Source organism: Zeus faber (genome assembly GCF_960531495.2).
Source record: "Zeus faber genome assembly, chromosome: 11".
NCBI classification, from domain to species: Eukaryota; Metazoa; Chordata; class Actinopteri; order Zeiformes; family Zeidae; genus Zeus; species Zeus faber.
Window position 1 is genome coordinate 19,105,684 of NC_137205.1, and position 19,199 is coordinate 19,124,882.

The window sequence follows — 19,199 nt, forward strand, 5'->3', positions numbered from 1 at the left end:
AGCCTTGACGGGAAAAATGCGGAAAAGGACATTTCACGGCCTCCGTCTGTGTGTGTGTGATAATAAAAGATGAGCCAAAAACATGAACAACATCATCGTCTGACCAGCAATGGACATATGGAACCAGGTCCCCGGGCACACCCCCCCCGAAGAAGGACAAGCCAGGATGGGTCAAATGCAGAGGCCACCATCCAAAGTGCATGTGTTGTAGTGTGGCGTGTCATGTGATGAAAGCTTCTTCTTGTTTAATTATATTTGTATATTATTCAAGTTTCAGGGCTGACACCTCCGTCACAGGGTCGACAACAGTTACCGTATTGGTTTTACTGCTTGTTAAAGTCACAGTTAATGGTGTAATGGAGTTAGAACAGGACACTGATAACCCTTTAATTCAACATGACTCATCAGAATATTTTGGGAGACAGTTTTATTGGGAGGTTTTAGCGTGGAAGATTATGAAAAATGATGATGATACTGTGGATACTGTGTAAATGTTAACCACTTGATTTACAGATTTACAGAACATTTTCATACCTGTGTATCTCAATATTTATACTTTTACTTGTTATTTGAGGCCATAACCGGTCAAACTATTATATAAAAACTTCAACTTCAAGTGTCATTTCATTACCCATGAATGGATTTTATCCTGAATATGTGTAAAATGTTGGAAAAAAAACAAAAACAATTTAGTCGGGTCCTTAGGTTGTCATCAACACTGTTACTTCTTATGAAAACACCCCCTCCGAGAGGATGGACAGTTCCGACAGTTGCATCATTTCCATGAAGTGAAATCGTCTGTGTTGGTGAAAGGACGAGTAAGTGTCCTCTTCTTTTAATTCATTTTCTTTGAGTTATAATGTCTGACAGAGGGGGACAAGCTCCCTGGTTCAGCCCTGTTACCACAAAAGCATGCTTTAAAAAGTCATTTGTTGGAAATTTTGAAATGTATCGTCACCTTCCTAAAATAATGGCATACGTCGTTTTTTCAGGTTTTTCAGAAAACACAAAAAACGGAAAAAAAACATATTATATTTATTAATGATTTCATTCAAAAAGGTTATGACAATAGATGATTATTGACGTACTGAGGAGGTGGACGATTTTACCAGAGGTGGCCAGCATCATGAGGAGATGATTTAGGCCAAAAAATAACTTTTGTCAAAAAATGACATATGCCATTATTTTAGGAAGGTGACGATATATAACATTAAAACCTCTCGTGAATGCATGCCCTGTGGTGTCATGAGCTTTACCACATGGCTAGGAATGGCTGCCCATAAAAAAAATTGCCAAATTAAAGTGTTTAAAAACAAAAGAAAAGGTTTGAATGTGTTTATATGTTACGAGATCTATAATGGGAACTAAATTACAAGACGTTTTAATTGTTTTTATTGTTTATTCAGATTTACAGAGGAGTTGTTTTCTTTCGAGGGACACAAAATGGGTCGTTTTCTTTCAGCCGCCCAGGAGCGTCAAGCAAGCGTCCGCAGAGCGCCGTGAACGTCGCTGCTCGCCCCAGTCGCCCTCCGACACTTGTTACTCTGGATGTGGAGACGATGGCACAACTGGCGGGAATCGCTGTGGTTCCCTGCGTGTGCGTTCCTCGTGAGGATCACTTCACATCACCTCTTGACTAGTTTTGAGAAAAGTACTGCAGTCGTCTACAGAGCCGTGTCCCTCTGCATCAACGGATCCACATCCTTGCATCAGCTGAATTCCTCAGAGGGAATGGTTTCCCGGGTTTGAGAATGGCTTCTGAGAACCGGGCCCTGCACCCGCTGGGTTTGAATCTTACTCAGGAGAGCAGCGTTCACAGTGCTGCACGGCGTTCACAGTGCTGCACAGTGCTGCATAGTTCTGCAGTGCTTCACTGTGCTGCACAGCGCTCACTGTGCTGCACAGCTTTCACTGTGCATTTAACAGGGACATACTCCCTTTGAGACTAAGCAGCTCCTCCAGAACCACACAGACGGGAATTCAGTCTGCACTGACTGGTACAAAGGGATAAATACACAAGAACCATGGTTTTTAAGGATTACAAAGGAACAGGTTCTATGTTACTTCTGTGTGAATAGAATATTGAAACTGTAAAAAGAAGACGTTATTTTATTCAAGCTGGGTGATGATGAGGTGAGAAGATAGATGGATGGATAGATGGATGGATGCATGGATGGATGGATGGATGGATGATGATAGATGGATGGATGGATGATGATAGATGGTGGAGAGATAGATGACGGACGGATGGATGATAGATGGTGGAGAGATGGATGATGGATGGATGGATGATAGATGGTAGATAGATAGATAGATAGATAGATAGATAGATAGATAGATAGATAGATAGATAGATAGATAGATAGATAGATAGATAGACAGATAGATAGATAGATAGATAGATAGATAGATAGATAGATAGATAGATAGATAGATAGATAGATAGATAGATAGATAGATTATTGCACTGAAAAAGACAGGCTGTACAGTCGAAAAATAGTATGTAAAGTTAAAAAAGGGAAATTAAAAACAAAATGTGTTGGAAGGAGCAAAAATAAGAGCCTTAACACTGAGGTTAGCGGAAGCAACCAATTGAATTTAATTCAATTTCATTTAATTTAATCAATTAAATACATTTAGACACATTAGCAGGGCGTCGATTTTAGTGCACCTGCACGTTACAGCGGCCGAGATGACGTAGCTCAGGAAAAATAGGCGGGGTCTATTCCAGCCAATAAAAATCCAGCAGAGGCTCGACGGATGTCCGGATCATCCAATGGCCGAGCTCGCTGCGGGTGACATCTTGAACTGGGCGGGGTTCCAGCAGGGAGCGATTGACTCCGTTCAATATGGAGCGCAGTGTCTAGCGCCGTTCACTGCGTTGTCCGTTTTCAGTCAATTTAAGCAGATTTGCGGTTATTCGGAAGTAACCCGGAGAATATTTGACTCTCCAACTCTTCAACGCGGATTCATAAATATTGACAAACACAGCGTCTGGGATGTGTCTCACTACTACAACCGTGTTGACGACTAGGGAAGTCTGAAAACTATAACCGTAATATTCAGAAGCTGTACTTATCGTTGTTGAGCGTTTTAGTATTAGTTATGTTCACTCAGCGTGGGTCTGATCTCGCTAACTAGTTCCGTGGCTTGAACTGTCAGCGTTAGTGGGTGAAAGGTGACATCGCTCCGGTTCCCTGGGACTCGTAGGTAAGACCATGCTATTTGATTGTATATGCTCTAAGCCGTTAGACTGAACCGGGGGGTGGGGGATTGTGTCGTCAGTTCTGCTACTGTGTACATTACGGTACCATGTAATACAATGGCGTGTGTGAAAGAGGCTTTAACCTAAAGCTGCCATCGGGGTGTGTGCAGCTCCTTAAAAAGTCGTTCGAATGCATTTGATTGTGTTTTGCGATGGGTGTGCCTCAAAAAGTCATTAAATAGTCTTAAACTTGAGTCTTACACGTAAACATTTTCTCTGATTCCATTCATCCATATATATATATATTATTCTAGTCAAAAATAGTCAAGTTCTTCTGCATCTGAGAACTTTCCTGATGTTCTCAACCTCCTGCTGCAGCACCTAATAATTGAGTCATAAATGTTGTTAAAACGAGTCTTCAGAAGTGTAACGTTTTACTCTCTGACACCCGCAGACGCCCCTGCATCTATATGTGTGCAAGTAGTACTGATGCAGCTGGATCAAGTGCAGTTCAGTTCGGGTTTCTAAGATGTTAGAGTCAACCTTGTTCATAACATGAAACACTTTGTTATCGAAGGGACGTGACTGTGATTTAATTTGCGCGATTCCAACTTAACAACCCTGACATCAGTTTGACACACCTGTTCCAAACCTTTCACTCACTACACTCATCCCCGTTACGCAACAGATTCCCAAGTTCCAACTGTTTACCCGTTGTCTATTTTCATTTTTATCTCGTTAGTCATGCTACTGTTAAGATTACACAAACTGTTAACCAAACAAAATACCGTGCATGACACCCCTTTCACTTAAATGTGTCCGGGACCGGTCCTCACTGCGCCTCCTTAACCTGTGATTTATTTTTATTTTTTTCTTGCTTTGCTCCATGGCTAGAATGCGCCATGTGGCGAGTGCATCAGCGTCTCTGGGGTCCCTGGGTCTGCTGCGTCTGTTTGGGGTGTCCTGGTCCTGGAGTCTAGCAGCGGGCCTCGGGGTCTACCTGGGCACCAGCAGCTGGAAATACCTCTACATCGCAGTGCGGACTGCCAAGCGAGACCTCAAGTAGGCAGCAGACGTGAAAAGGGTCAAAGTCAAGTTAATATCGAGTACAGCAGTGTACCTTTAGGGGTACGATCGCTTATCACGCCGGCAGTACCGTGTAAAGGCCTGAGTTTGTACCACTTTTGTGCCACCAGTGAGGTACAAATTTGTCACCAGCGGTAGAAAATTACAAATCAGTACCCATGCCAAGGGCGCAACGAGTGTACCTTAGTACCCTTGTACCCTGAATGGCGCAATGCTGTACTCGATTTTTGAAGCGTGTACTCCAGAACCTTGGTAACGTTCACGTTCTCTCCCCCTGTCTCTCCTTGCGAAACCCTCTCCAGTGGCCTGTATGTGCTCCTGCGGGTGAAGCTGGCGCTGTGGCGCTACATGCACAGCGGAGGCAACATCCCCTCCATCTTCGCCCAGACGGTCAAGCTCTACCCGGAGAAGGCAGCGCTGATCTACGAGGCCACGGGGGAGACGTGGACCTTCAGCCAGCTGGACCAGATCTCCAACGCCGTGGCCCAGTGGGCGCACGCTCAGGGGTGGGCGTCCGGCGACGTGGTGGCGCTCTTCATGGAGAGCCGCCCCCTGCAGGTGGCGCTGTGGCTGGGCTTCGCCAAGGTGGGCGTGGAGGCGGCGCTCATCAACTTCAACCTGCGGCGCGACGCCCTCCTGCACTGCGTCGGGGTGTCGGAGTCACGGGGGATCGTGTTCGGCGCTGAGCTGGCCGACGGTAAGACCGGCTGGAGGGGTCTGGCCGGGGAAACGTCCCAGGTTTGGGATTTTCCTCAACAAGGTTTTCCAAAACACTGGAAAGTATTGAATGAGTTATGTAGTCATTGTTACAGCTGCTTAATTCAGTGTTGATGTTTAAAGAATCACTGTATAATTCTCTGTAGTGTCGTGCCTGTAGCTCTTAACACGGTGAGAAAACAACCTTAAATTGCAATAAATATATACATTTACCTTCCCTGCCGGCATGCCAGGCCAATCAGAACATATTTACCATTTGCTAGCACGTACATTTACTTTGGCAGTGAGCGACAGTGTCAGAGTCAATGTAAAACACTACCCAGGCCGGATATTTTACGTACTTTATACATCCCCGGATGGAAATAGTAGTTATCATTTTGTTTTGTCAGCTATTGTTTAACCTTTGCATGTAGAGCACTGGCCTTTCAGTGCTTTGTAAAAGGGAAGATAAATTGAGAAATGTATTGAAATTTCAGGTTGATTCATAATGCATGTCTTAACTATTGCAGAACAGCCATTCATTCACATTGAATATTCAAACATGAAACTTCAATGGTTAAATTGCCTTAACCCGACTGATGATTTTTTTTTTTATTGCAACATTTGTAACATTGGTTTGAAATTCCCGTAACATTTGGGTATTCTATAATAAATGTGACTACCCACGAGCATTGAGGGTCATCTACAGTCCACATTGTGTTCCTCTGGTCCCGATGTCACTCTGGGATCAACACGTCCTTTGTCTTTGACCTTGTTTTTCTTTAATCAACACTTCAACTGCGCCATCGCCAGTGTCTTGGCCTGAGTGTGACACCAATCAGAATGCATCTAATCATTATTATTGTTATAATTTCTCTGTTCAAATAGCTTCACTATCCCTCTCTGTCTTTCAAATGTTTGCCCTTCTTCCTTTTCCAGTCACCTGATTGCCTTTGAGGGCTTGTTTGGCTCACAAAGATTTTAATAATATTATAAAGAGGTGAACTCTGATCTATTTTGTTTTCTGCATTGTGGGCTGTGGAACTAGCTGAAAGCCATCTAAAGTGATTTAAGTGTTATTTAGGAAAATCGAGTCACAGTTTTCATATAGGAATAACATTTATTGTCTTTAGTTTTTAAACCGTTTAAAGTGAATATATTCCACAATGTATTCATTTCTTCCCGCCACACTCAAATAACAAATAATTAAATGGCTTTCTTGACTTCACCCGAGTTTCCCCCTGGGGTTTAATATCTTGTCTTCTTTCCTTTTTTCGTTATTAACCCTTCGACTGAACGTCAGCCATGTTGGAGGTCAGCTCTGCGCTGAGCCCGTCCATGATGCGCTTCTGCACTGGGGAGCCGAGTGGCGAGCATCTGGCCGCGCTGGGCACCCAACACCTGGACCCCATCCTGGCCTCGACTTCCAGACTCCCCCCGCCCCCCTGCCGGGTCCCCAAAGGCTTCAATGGTGAGTCCAAACCCCCCCCCTACCGCTCCTTACTTCATCCCGCCTTAATGTGAGGGGAAATTACCTTTTTAATATTCCATTTCAAGATGTCTGATATTTTTCTCATTGCCCCCCCCCCCCCCCCCCCCCCCCCCCCCAGTCTGTCGGCCTCCTTTCTAATCTGAAATCTCTCCTTCAAATGAGCATTTGTGTGCCTGACCAAAAGGGTTGTCTGGCAGAACCTATTGGAGATATTGTTCGTTTGATATTCCTGACAATTCCTGACATTTTTCTCTGTGTGGCTGAAACAATAAATGCTAGATCCGATCGACAGATTAAGGTGCGCGCTCTCTGAATCCTAAATGTCCAACTGCTGCTCCGCTCTCCTGGAGTCTGTCATGTTTTAAGTCTGTGACTTCATAACAGTATTTCATAATTGTGTGTACCTAAACGTTGAAATGACAAACTACTTGAGTTATGAGCCAAATGTTTTCGTTTGTTAGTTTGTTTTCCCTCAGATCCAGAGAAATTGGAAATTGAAAGAAAATGAGTGCTTGGGCATTTTCAACTGGGCATTCATACATTATCACCGCTGGAAAATAAGCCTCATGGCTACGTTTATAATGTGTGTCTTTATTCTGTTCTACAGATAGGCTGTTTTACATTTATACATCTGGCACTACAGGTCTGCCAAAGGCTGCTATTGTAGTACACAGTCGGTACGTTTTCACTAAACTCACCAAACCGTCTTGTTTTATTTTGTTTTTTTCCTGTAGAAAATGATCACTCTGCTTGAAATGTTAATGCTCATGCACGGCAAATTGAATTTACTTGTCTCCATTACAAACAGTTATTACCGGATTGCTGCTTTTGGGTATTTTGCCTTCCGAATGTGTCCGAATGACATCATCTATGACTGCCTCCCCCTCTATCATTCCGCCGGTGGGTAAAGGTGTCCTCAGCTATGAAACATCAAACTTCGTCAAAACTCTGCTGCTGGACCCTAAATATGAGCTTCTCTTCACGCTCAGGGAACATCATGGGAGTGGGTCAGTGTCTTATCCACGGCTTAACCGTGGTGGTGAAGAAGAAGTTCTCCGCCAGTCGCTTCTGGGAAGATTGCATCAAGCACAACTGTACCGTAAGGAAATAGATAAATATGAATTTATTTATTTTGTAAAATTTATTATTTGTAATGTTTAGTTTTTTTTTGCCTTGATGGTTTGTTTTATTCATCGACCGCAGGTGGTGCAGTACATAGGAGAAATCTGCCGCTACCTCCTGTCCCAGCCGGTGCGGCCGTCGGAGAAGGGTCACCGGGTTCGCCTGGCGATCGGGAACGGGCTGCGTCCCAGCGTCTGGGAGGCCTTCACCGAGCGCTTCGGGGTCGCCCGGGTGGGAGAGTTCTACGGCGCGACCGAGTGTAACTGTAGCATCGCCAATATGGACGGAAAGGTCAGTCACGGTATTACAGCTGCAGCTGACGTTTGGGTCATAAAGAATTCATTGTTGATTGACTGTTAATTTTTTATTTTTTTCCAATTATTGGATTCAACACTAGGCCTGCACGATATGGAGAAATATTCAGTGTTCAATTTATGGTAAAACCTGTGAAGTTATCCAAACACAAACGGACATTTTGAAATTCTTTTACCCTGGAACCTGAATCACAACTTTTGATTCGATAATATAGACCGGAGACAAGCGTTCGCATTTTGGTGACGCTGTAAAATATCACATGTTTTCATGTCTCATTTTCACAAATTGTCATGCAACATCACTAAATTGATTATTCAATTGCAAAAATTGTAGTTCACATTTTTTTGTACTCAACTGAAACTACTCCAAAACTCGTTGGATCACTGGGCTGCTGATGTCTTACCAGGTGGGAGCGTGTGGATTCAACAGTCGCATCCTCCCCAACGTGTACCCCATTCGTCTGGTGAAGGTGGACGAGGAAACCATGGAGCTGGTTCGGGACGGACAGGGGCTCTGCATGCCCTGTGGCCCTGGTAAGAGTTGCCGCAAGTCAAATACCAATTTCCTAATTTCCACGAATGGACTGAACGGCCTCTTCACGTGTTTTGTTTGTCGCAATCTTTCAACTCCTCCCATCGGCTGGTTTCCGGAGGCACCGATCGCCGTGCTTGTTTTTGAACCACGTTAACGCCATCGCTTCCTGTGTGGCCTTGTTATTTCCCATCGGGGTCATGCCTGTGTCGTGTTATATCCAATGATATAACGATGCTCTCGGGATTAAAAGTTAACATTTGACAAGAAAAAAAGTAGGGATTGCACTGATTTATCGACCATACATCGGTATCTGCCGATATTCCCCTTGTTCACTGCCGCCGGCCTATCTGCAAATGAGATGACATTCACCGATGTTAATCCAGTGTTTCCTAAATGTGGGAGCTGAGTGTTGTTTAGGTGGTGGTTGAAACAGCTGGTTACTTGGAAAATACTTCCACATCCAGTATCAAAAAAGATGGGGGGGGGGGAGTGTTCGAAGTTCCACAATTTAAGTAATAGTCCAACGTTAAATAATAATTCCTTAAATCACACAACTACAACTACGGTCATCAAACACTTGCTCCGCCTCTGAAACCCCGCCGTCTCCCCCAGCTCATTACAGGGGAGAGACGACTCAAAGAGCCGCTCGAAACGGGAGAAGAGCGGAGCGTGTTTTTAGCATGGGCAGCTGAAGTCAAACCCTATTAGTGTGTACGTGAGGAAGTAAGGAGCGACAGGAAGGACAAAAAGGGTCAAATCACAGCTTGGACTATGGAAACTGCAGAGGGACCAAAAGGGTAAAAGTGCAATGACTTTGTATTTGGAAGAGCGGAACCAAAGGAAGGACAAAAATAGGTTTCCTAAACTCGTCTATTGTAAACATCATTGGCAGGAGAGTTTTCAATCCGTGTTATTTATGTAAATATCATTTCTACATATAATGTGAATGTAAACAACACTTGAATGTATAATTAACACACATATGTTTAAGGCAGAGCTTCTCAACTATTTTCTGTTACGCCTTGGAAGAAGTAAACATTTCGCGCCCCCCTAACTCTGCCGCGACTGTAAATAGTATCATTTGTCTATAAAATTGTTATAAGTCACCTCTGCATAACATTGTATCCTTATTAACATTAAAGAAAACAAAAAAATCCTTATTTAAACTGTAAACATTTTTTGACCACTTGATACTGAAAAATAAAATTAAATATAATCAAAATATAATAATAAATTCAAATTGATCAGCAACATTAACTCAGGAGCACAATATATGAAACACTTTGAACCATCTGATACTGAAAAATAAAATTCAATATAATCAATAGATAATAATAAATTCAAATTGATCATCAACATTAACTCAGGAGCACAATATATAAAACACTTTGACCTGTAAAACAAAAATAAATAAAATAAAACAATTTGTGCTGATTTTTTTTTTTTTTATCGACATGAGGAAGTCAGGCTGAATGGCTACAATGAGCACGTTTTGCAGTGCACAGCTTTTCAAAGCGGGGTTTGAAGCATGATACTGCAACTCTCAGCTCCTGCTCAATGTTTAGCTGGGACCTGTACTTGGTCTTCAGTGCAGCAACAGCAGAGAAGCCTGTCTCACAAAGATAACATGTTGCAAAAGGAAGAAGACCTTTTCATGGCCCTCTGCCCTGGATACTGCCTCTCTACACTCAGCCAGAATTCACTCAGTGTCTGTGATGTGAACCTCACTCTCAATGTGGAGCCAGACGTCATATCAGTGACCTGGCCCTCCTCTGCAGAGCTGAAACCAGTTGGAGCTGGTACATTGAAAGGATCTCTCACCCAGTCATATTGGGAACTGTTTTCAGGGAAGTACTTTTTAAAGAATCCCATCAGTGATGAAATATGCTCTTTAATGTGTGGGATCACTGAGGTGGCATCATAGATGGTAGTGTCAACAAATTCATGCAGGTTCTCGAAGGAATCAGTATTTCCTTCATCAAGTCGCCTGCCCCACATTGCAAGCTTTCCAGTGACAGAGCTGAACTTGTCTGTGACCTGAGGGAGGTGTCTATCTTTCCCTTGAAGCTGTAGATTTAGTTCATTTAGCTTTCTAAATATGTCACTCAGGTAGGCCAGTTTTGCCAGGAAGTTCTCATCACTACATTTTTCTGCGAGGTCATACTTTTGCTCCTGCTCCAAAAAACATTCTTATCTGCTCTCTGAGCTCAAAAACTCGGGACAAGACTTTTCCTGGTGACAGCCACCTTGCTTCACTGTGAAACAGCACAGCTTGATGTTCAGCTCCCATCTCCTCACAGATAGCAGAGAAGACTCTTTGTTTTTAGTGGTCTGGTCTTTATAAAATTGACTACACCTACAATGTCAGTCATAACCTCACTTCATTCAGAGGAAAGGTGCCTTGATGCCAGTGCTTCTCTGTGTATAACACAGTGTGTCCGCTCAGCATTAGGTGAGGCCTTCTTGATGAGCGCCCCCAAGTCCTTTTCTCATCCCTGCCATGATCTGTGCACCATCACTGCAAACACCGATGCAGTTCTCCCACTTTAGCTCGTTCTCAGTCAGGAAGCAGTGCCGCATTTTGAATAGCTCTTCAGCTGTGGCTCCATCTCTGACATATCTACAAAAAAGTAGATCCTCACACAGGGAGTTCGTCATGTCAAAACATACATAAGCGATAAACAAAGAGTCTTTGTTGCTGTCAGTTGTTTCATCGAGCTGTCAGGCAAAACGTTTGTCTTTGAGTTGATCTACCAGCTGTTCTTTAAGATCATTAGCAATGTCATTTATACGTCTGGCGACAGTGTCATTGGACAGAGGGATGGTTTTTATTTTTGCAGCACTTGCGTCATCCAGCAAAACAGAGACCATGTCTAATGCTGCAGGCGGTACCAGCTCCTCTGCTATGGAGTGGGGTTTTTTGCACTGAGCAGTTTGGTACGCCACCTTATATGACGCTTACAGTGCTCTCTGGTTTACTGAAGTAGCATTCACAAAGCGGGACGATTGTTGGCAATATTCGGCACGTTTTCGCTGAAAAAAACTCAAGCGGCTTATCAGCCTGATTGGGGTGTAATGTCTTTAAGTGACGCCTTAATTTATTTGGCTCCATGCTGTCCGCTGCCAACTTTTTTAGACACAGTAAACATACCGCTCTTTCCTCGTCTCCCTCCGTGGTCAAAGTGAAGCCAGGCGCTGCATACGCTTCGTCATATTTCCTCGTCTTAGCTTTCGGGAGACTTAGGTTTGTCTCATTATCTCCGTCTCTCGCCGCCTTTCTTTTCATCCCTGTCAAATATTTTTCCATTGTGTCTCTTAAGGGTTTGTTATCTGCACTTCGTATCTCCTCCTGCTCTCCAGCTGTGCTCTTGTTCGGTGCAAAAAAAACCCCTACATGCGGCAAAAAAAAGCATGTTCCCCGGGGTCACAGCGCCCCCCCCTGGCATCGCTCCGAGCCCCCCCAGGGGGGCGCGCCCCACTATTTCAGAAACACTGGTTTAAGGTGCTTTTGGCTCCTGCACCACACGTAGTCTTTACTCGGGGGGGCCAACCAGGTATATTAACGACTGGCAAAGTAGGTTTGGCATGTGTGGCAAATATACTGGAACGTGGCACGTATTTGGCGACCCATTTTAGTATTTTTTTTTTTTTATCTGAGAGAACGACTCCTCCGTGAGCGATTTTAGACGCGGACACGGTTCTCTGCATCGCACAAAGCAGGAAGTGATTCTGCGTTCATTTGAACTCGGAAAACTGTAAGTGATGCTGCGTTCAGGGGAACTCGGAAAACGTTGATATTCGCATCAGAAATCAGCCAAATTGTTATTTTCTCAACATATCGGTATCATCCCAGAATTTCACAATCTGTGCATGGCTACAAAAAAGTCATTACAAATCATTATGTAGGACTTTTTGATTGATCAAAATTTATTCTCAGCTACGATTTTGGCTTCCAGTGATTTTGAAAACAAGATAATTGAGATAAAAGGATTATTGTGGCGCATTCCTTTCCGCTCTCTGCAGCAGTAATGAGGCCCCCCGGAGCTGACGTGGCAGCTCTTCCACAAACACCAATTTGAACTCAAACTTGCCCTCCTCCCAAACCCGGCCTGGCGTGGCCCCCATCGCCCCAAAAGGAGAGCGATTAAAGAAAGAATCTGCGATTTTCAGTCACCTCTGGTCCTTCAGTCTGCTCCAATATATAAACTATAATATATATGTATATATTATAGTTTATTTATTTATCAAATTTAAACATTTTTTTTTAATTTGTTTTTCAGTTGAATTAAGTTCAAGAAATTTCAGTGTTAAAAAATACAAGTTTGTTTTTGTTTTTGTTTTTTTTAAGTTCAATAAATGCATGATGTTTCCAAAGTCAATGAGTAGTCATGCAAAATAGTCACGATGTCAGTATTGACCAAAAGAATCGTCACATTGGTTTGCAGTGAATGTTTTGTGATTTTCTTCTTTCCATTTTGTTTTTTCCCCCTCAGGGGAGCCCGGGCTCCTAGTCGGTCGTATCAACCAACAGGACCCGTTACGGCGCTTTGATGGTTACGCAAGCCAAGACGCAACGAGGAAGAAGATCGCACACAATGTCTTTAAGAAGAATGATTCTGCATATCTATCAGGTTGCAGCACAAGATTTCATTCACGGTTTCTTCTCAAAAGCGATACTAATATAAACACAACCTTGACAGTAAGCTGAAGGACATTTTAAGGATTGTTTTTTGCCTACTTTCTAATGTATTACATAGCATTTATTTTATTCTACATTTATATATTTATTTATATTCTTCTTCACAGACTAGAACTAAGTATTCTTGATGTTTTGGGGAAACCTCTGTAGTGTTGTTGACATGAAAAGAAAATAGAAAAATAAGTAGCTGTGACAACTTCATTTAAAAGACATTGATTTACGACTTATGTTGCTGATGGCGGCTCTCCATACCAAAGACCCACAAAGGAATGAAGCCGTACTTGAAGAATGGGTAAAAGCATTTGACAGTTGATGTGTTTTTTTTAATTGGCGGAAAAGTTAACACGGGCCAAGTCAATGGAAAAATATTCTTATATGATATCTTTCATATACTGTACTTGTAAGCAAAAGATGTCAACTCATAGTGGTGCGTGTTTACAGCACTTTTACCAATGCTAATACCAAAGGACCTTCTCTCCTTTTTGCAACAGGGGACGTGCTGGTGATGGATGAATTGGGCTACATGTACTTTCGGGACCGTAGCGGAGACACGTTCCGCTGGCGTGGGGAAAATGTTTCCACCACCGAAGTGGAAGGCACGCTGAGTGGGCTTCTGGGTCAAGCAGATGTGGCTGTCTACGGGGTGACCGTGCCAGGTGACGCCTAACTTTGAATACTTGATGAAATAAAGTTGATGAGAATCTGTTGTATGAAGCTCAGGGTCTAGCGCAGGGGTTCCCAAACTTTTTTAGGGCAAAATCCACCATTGGAAGACCAAGTTCAGTCTGGGAAAAAGGAAAAATGCATATTATGTTTTTTTGGTGTTATTTGTTTATGTAGTTTGACATTTAAATTAAATGGACAAAAAGTGGAAAATAACACAGAGAGAAAGTTACCCTCATTCGTTTGGTGGAGTAAATGTATATATTAAAACAATTATAATGTATTTTTATTGTATAACGTGATTTTCTTATATATATTTCACAAAGTATATATTAAAATGTAAATAACATCAGAATATTTAAAAAATATGCAGTATATTTAGATTCAGTGTCTATCTTTCTATCTATCTCATCACAAAAATGTTATATGAAATAAAAAAAGATATTAAATAATACATTTTGCTGCAGACCTCTTGCAATTCCTTCGAGGACCCTTAAGGGGCCGCAGATCCCAGTTTGGGAACCCCCGCTCGAGCGCTAAGGATAGCCACATTTCTATTTTTGTCCTTGCAGGATAATGCTAGTGTTTGTGTGTTTGGCTATTTTATGTTTTAACTAATCAAGCATTTATCTTGATTCCCTCTATCAGGCGTCGAGGGGAAAGCCGGCATGGCCGCCATCGCCGACTCCACTGGAAATTTTGATTGTTCTGCTTTCCTGAGGGAGGTCCAACAAGCTCTGCCCCCATACGCCCGCCCTGTGTTCCTACGAATCTCCCCCCAAATGGACACCACAGGTAAACACGCCCAGCCCGAGACACCCTTCCGAGTCGACTTAAAAACAACACAAAAAGAACAGCCCCAACCTTGTGGATTTTCTTTATTTCCTCACAGGTACTTTTAAAATCCAGAAAACCAGGCTGCAGAGGGAAGGGTTCGATCCCCGCCTCACCACGGACCAGATCTACTTTTTAAATTCCAGGGTGAGCCGCTATGAGCCGGTGGACGAGGAGCTGTACGCCGCCGTGCTGGAGGGAAGGATGTGCCTATGAGCGGCAGGGGGTCTCGGCGCGACGCCACAGGGCGACTTCAGCTACAGGCAGCCACATATTCTGTTTATCAGTCACATTCTAACACTGTATGAAACACACCCCCGGGACTCAGTGCGAGGGCATTCATTCCCATGTTCCTTAATGGCTTCCTGCTCCTAGTATAGACAAACAAACACTTCATCTTCTCTTTTAAAGCTCCGTGCACAAAGCCGACATCATGTGGTTCGCACTTGAGGAGATCGGACTATAACACAGACGACTTTTGTCTCCCGATTGCAAAAAGCGCCTCATTTTATGAAATCCGCCGCAGGAACAGTTGGGTCTGCGGAGGCGAAAGCAATACCCGAGTGTCACGTGTCGAAGGCACGCCTCCGTTGTCTGAACGACGCCGAGGCTGCAAAGAGTGAAACTTGGAGCACAGCACACTTGCCCCCCCAGATCAAACACTAACTAGAGGTATAGTTGTTGTTTTTTTATGCAGATGTTACTTATTGATGAGAGACGAATTCCTCTTACCGTGTTTGAAATGAAGATAAATGGACCGGCACGGGTCTGCAAACAGAAGTTGTTACTGTACGTGCCTTAGATAAAACTTGACTTCCTATTTTTAAAAATCTTAACCATAAATATTTTTTTGTTTCAACAAAGGAATTCTAAATAATGTTAATATCGCGAGAGGTTCATATTTTGTCAGATTTTGCAATGCTCGGTCACACACTATGACTCTTTGAGATGTCTTATGATTATAATATTGTAGGTTTAAATAATTGTGAGCCTGAGCTCTTAACTCATATAACATTTATTTGGTTGTGACTCATTAAATATATTTAACCCTACCTGGTCTTCATGAGTGCTTTTCATAATGAGACATAAGCTGCTCCCGCTTTATTAACCATCTCGTACAGTGACCTGCCCCCTAACACAGCATCGCATCACGATAACAGTGAGTTACTTTTCAAGTTGAGGAAACAACCACATAACGACGTTTGCGTTTCCATGGCGGCCTTGCAAGCACTTCCTCCTCAGCATTTCTCAAAAGCAGACTCAGCGTTCCACGGACAGGGATATTCTGGTATTGAGGACCTTGAGCGGGTGCTGTTTGCAGGCAGTGCAGAAGTAAGGGAAGGCTCTGGGTGTGATGACGTCGGTGAAGGTGTAGAGGGGCGTCCTCTCTCTGGGGTCGTAGAAGGTCACCTTGCCTCTGTCCATGTCCAACACTATCCTGATCACTTGTGGCGCTTTGCTCATGGTCAGCGGCGCCCAAGGCGCCGTGCAGGCCTTGTGCTCGCCGTTGCGAAACCTTATGGTCCAGAAGCCCTCCGCCGGCGTCAGCACGTGCTTGCCTTTCCTGTTGATGGATTCGCTGGCGACGCCGACCACCCAGTAGGTGTTCTCCTTCACCTCCACGTCCCAGCTGTGGCGCCCGGAGGGATAGCCCTCCGCACCCAGCATCTCTGCGCTGATGTCGAAGCGCTCCGGGTTGTCGGGAAGCTTGAAGGTCTGGGTGCAGCACTGCACGGCCGTCAGGTCCTCCGACATGGTGAAGCAGCACGCCGCCGTGTTGGGGTCCAGGGTCACCGGTGCTTAGCGTTGAAAATAAAACGGCTTAGCATATCAAAGTGGAAATCCACAAGATTATTTTGGAAAAAAATAAAATAATAAATCCCATAGTGGATACTTTATTTAGCTGATACACTTTAAGAAACCTCAATTCAATTGATTTGTGTTATGTGTGTGCTCCTCTGTGCTGTTTGTCATTGTTGGCGGTGGGGTCCGCCACGGTGAATTTGATAAAACCAGCGTAGTAAGTTGCGGTCCGTAAACTGTCGGATGAACATTCACAAAGAAGTCACTCACTGTATCTAACGATCCTCTTCATCTTCTCCCACACTTTATACCTCAGAGAGCCCAAGTGGCTCGCCACGTCGACCAGCGCGCCACAAACCATCTGCGGGTCCGAGGGCCCTCGCCAGGTTCTGAAAGATTTCGAGACGTCGGGTGAATAGATTCGTTCGTAGATATTTCCTCAACAGAAGCCTTCCACACACGCCCGAAATCAAGCACGTTGGTACCTCTTGATTGTGTCCCGGTAGTTCTGAAAAGCAAACAGAGGGAGATAAGCTTAAACCGTGTGGTTGTACACAAGCATTATAATGACGTAATCGACTTAGAGGTGCACTTCCAAGCGGCTAAGCATCAAGCGTTGTTTACTTTCAGGAAGGAGGTGGCAGGAGCTCTCATCTCCTGCTCCGCCATTCTGACGGTGTCGGCGAGCGCGGTCAGCTGGTCGCTCAGGTCCTCCATGTTTCGACTGATCATCCTCGTCTTCTCGTCCTCCTCGGCCCGGAGAGAAGACAGCCGGGCGGCCTCCTCTCTCTTCAGGAACTCGTGAAGGGCCTCAAAGTCTTCCCTGATCTGCTTCTCCGTGTGCATGCACTGGTCCTGGAAGGCACGAAAGGGTTCATCTCTCTCTCTCTCTCTCGCCGACGCGCTTCCACAGAGTTAAAGAGTCAAATGAATTCCGCTGGGAGAGGGGGCGCGGTACCTTAATGTGCAGCGTCGACTGCTCGCACACCGCGATCGCCTTCTTGTAGAGCCGCAGTTTGTCTTTCAGAGGCAGCAATGCGTTTTTGAGTTCCTCCTGGAGGTCACAAGGCGTCAACACTTCAACACGGGGTCAACCCGGAAGGAGGCCGGGCAGCGTGGGCTTTTCAACGGCTGCATTCCCCCGCACAATACAGCGCTGACTAACACGGACAAATCTATAGAGCGGCCGCAGTGTCATGGCAACATCAGCAGAATTACCGACTTGCTGCTTGATTCTAAAAGAGGAGCTGAGGTTATGGGGGGGGGAATAGACTGATTTAGCCCACGAGCTTTGATGCGCTCGATGCATTTTTCCGGTTTCTAAGAAAAGACAGAAGTTGACAGGTGGGGCGCGGACCCGAATGCGGCGTCACGTGTTTCAGAAACCCTAGGGGAGTCTCGTTTCAGCCTCCCCGCTGCAGCCGACCAAAAATATGAATCTATAATTAGAATGTCAATGAACTCTGCCGAGCACCTTTAAATATAATGCTGCCAGGCAGTCAAGCAGGTTAAGAAAAGCACAAAGCGCTCGCCGGCAAGCGCAGCTTTCTTCCGTGCTTCCTTTGGGGAATCGGAGCAGAAAACAAAGTGCTGCTTAACTCATTCGAGTGGTCAAACGACACGGGCAGCGTGGGAAATTGCGGGGTTTGCCGCGTTTCCTCAATCGGCAATATCAAGGCATGCATACAGAAGTAGAATGAAATGGAAGTCGAGTGAGGTCCTGCCTACCTTGCAGTCTTGAGCGCCCTCCGCGATGGGGTAGAGCCTGTGGCCGACGTGGGCGGCTGCCTTTTCGCAGGCGGCACAGATGGGCTGCAAGTCCTCCAGACAAAACAGCTTCAGCCTCTCCCCGTGTTCCGCACAGTTGTCGGGGTCATTCATGCTTCCGTCTTCCTCGGAGGGGCCGCGGGCCTTCTCCAGCGCCGCGCTCGCCGCCAAGCGCTCCATGGGGGGGACCCGGGGGGCCGGCAGCGTGAACCAGCGCTTCCCCGCGCCGCCTCTCGGGACGAGCCTGGCGGAGCCGATGTTTACCGGGTTAGCGTCACCGGCTGATTGAGGGCGTCACCGGAAATTGGACAGCGGGTGGGGGTCCGTCCTCCGAATGACTGCGTCCGGCGTCCTTCCCCGCGGGGCTAAGGGCACCGTCAGCTGAGGTTATGACGCCCCTCCCAGGGCTCCTCGGGACCACCTCGTTTGAAACCTAATGACGCCTGGCAACAAGGGTGTCGATAGCTCTGCTACCACAGAAATACCCTGTTGTATTGCAAATAAACACCTGCCCCATAATAAAAAGCCTAGTTGCCTGAATGCAGCACACAGGATCTGGGGAGGCCAAGAGCCAGCAGGAGCTTAGTTGAATTGACATACAGTATAATTATGTCTGGGACGTTGGCGAGGGGGAAGAATTGGCACTTGAGGTCTGATACCAATATGGAGAACCTCGCCGCTTGACGGGAGTGGTGCTATGAGGAAATCAAAGTTAATTATGGCCCCAGAGATGATCAAGGTACAGAGAAATAAAGGAACTCATTTGGGTGAAGGCGGGTAAAAGTCCTACTCCTACTTTCGTCTCTATTTTAATATACGACAACTGACTATCAGCCAAAACCCACACTGCTGAAACACTTTCCACAAGCACCAAATATGGCTTAAATACAATCTTAAAACCACAGAGGGACAAAACTCTGAGTGTCATTTTTTACTCTTTACATTTTTCCATTATGCACCAATGTGTGTGTGTGTGTGTGTGT

General features: G+C 44.9%; 2 protein-coding genes across 2 annotated transcripts; one reads left to right on the forward strand and one right to left on the reverse strand.

Moving 5' to 3' along the window:
• Nucleotides 1–2,848: 2,848 nt before the first annotated feature.
• Nucleotides 2,849–15,698, forward strand: slc27a1a (solute carrier family 27 member 1a). The gene is made up of 13 exons (XM_080008906.1): nucleotides 2,849–3,210; nucleotides 4,100–4,267; nucleotides 4,594–4,988; nucleotides 6,291–6,458; nucleotides 7,087–7,156; nucleotides 7,288–7,379; nucleotides 7,469–7,578; nucleotides 7,683–7,892; nucleotides 8,323–8,449; nucleotides 12,944–13,081; nucleotides 13,641–13,805; nucleotides 14,461–14,607; nucleotides 14,705–15,698. Exons 2-13 carry the CDS (start codon nucleotides 4,101–4,103, stop codon nucleotides 14,860–14,862), a joined length of 1,947 nt encoding a protein of 648 aa, XP_079865032.1. The 5' UTR covers nucleotides 2,849–3,210; nucleotide 4,100; the 3' UTR covers nucleotides 14,863–15,698.
• A 152-nt stretch (nucleotides 15,699–15,850) lies between these two features.
• trim35-13 (tripartite motif containing 35-13) lies at nucleotides 15,851–18,554 on the reverse strand. The gene is made up of 6 exons (XM_080008907.1): nucleotides 18,178–18,554; nucleotides 17,408–17,503; nucleotides 17,074–17,304; nucleotides 16,935–16,957; nucleotides 16,720–16,838; nucleotides 15,851–16,445 (listed from the first exon to the last, which is right to left on the reverse strand). Exons 1-6 carry the CDS (start codon nucleotides 18,394–18,396, stop codon nucleotides 15,907–15,909), a joined length of 1,227 nt encoding a protein of 408 aa, XP_079865033.1. The 5' UTR covers nucleotides 18,397–18,554; the 3' UTR covers nucleotides 15,851–15,906.
• Nucleotides 18,555–19,199: the final 645 nt, after the last annotated feature.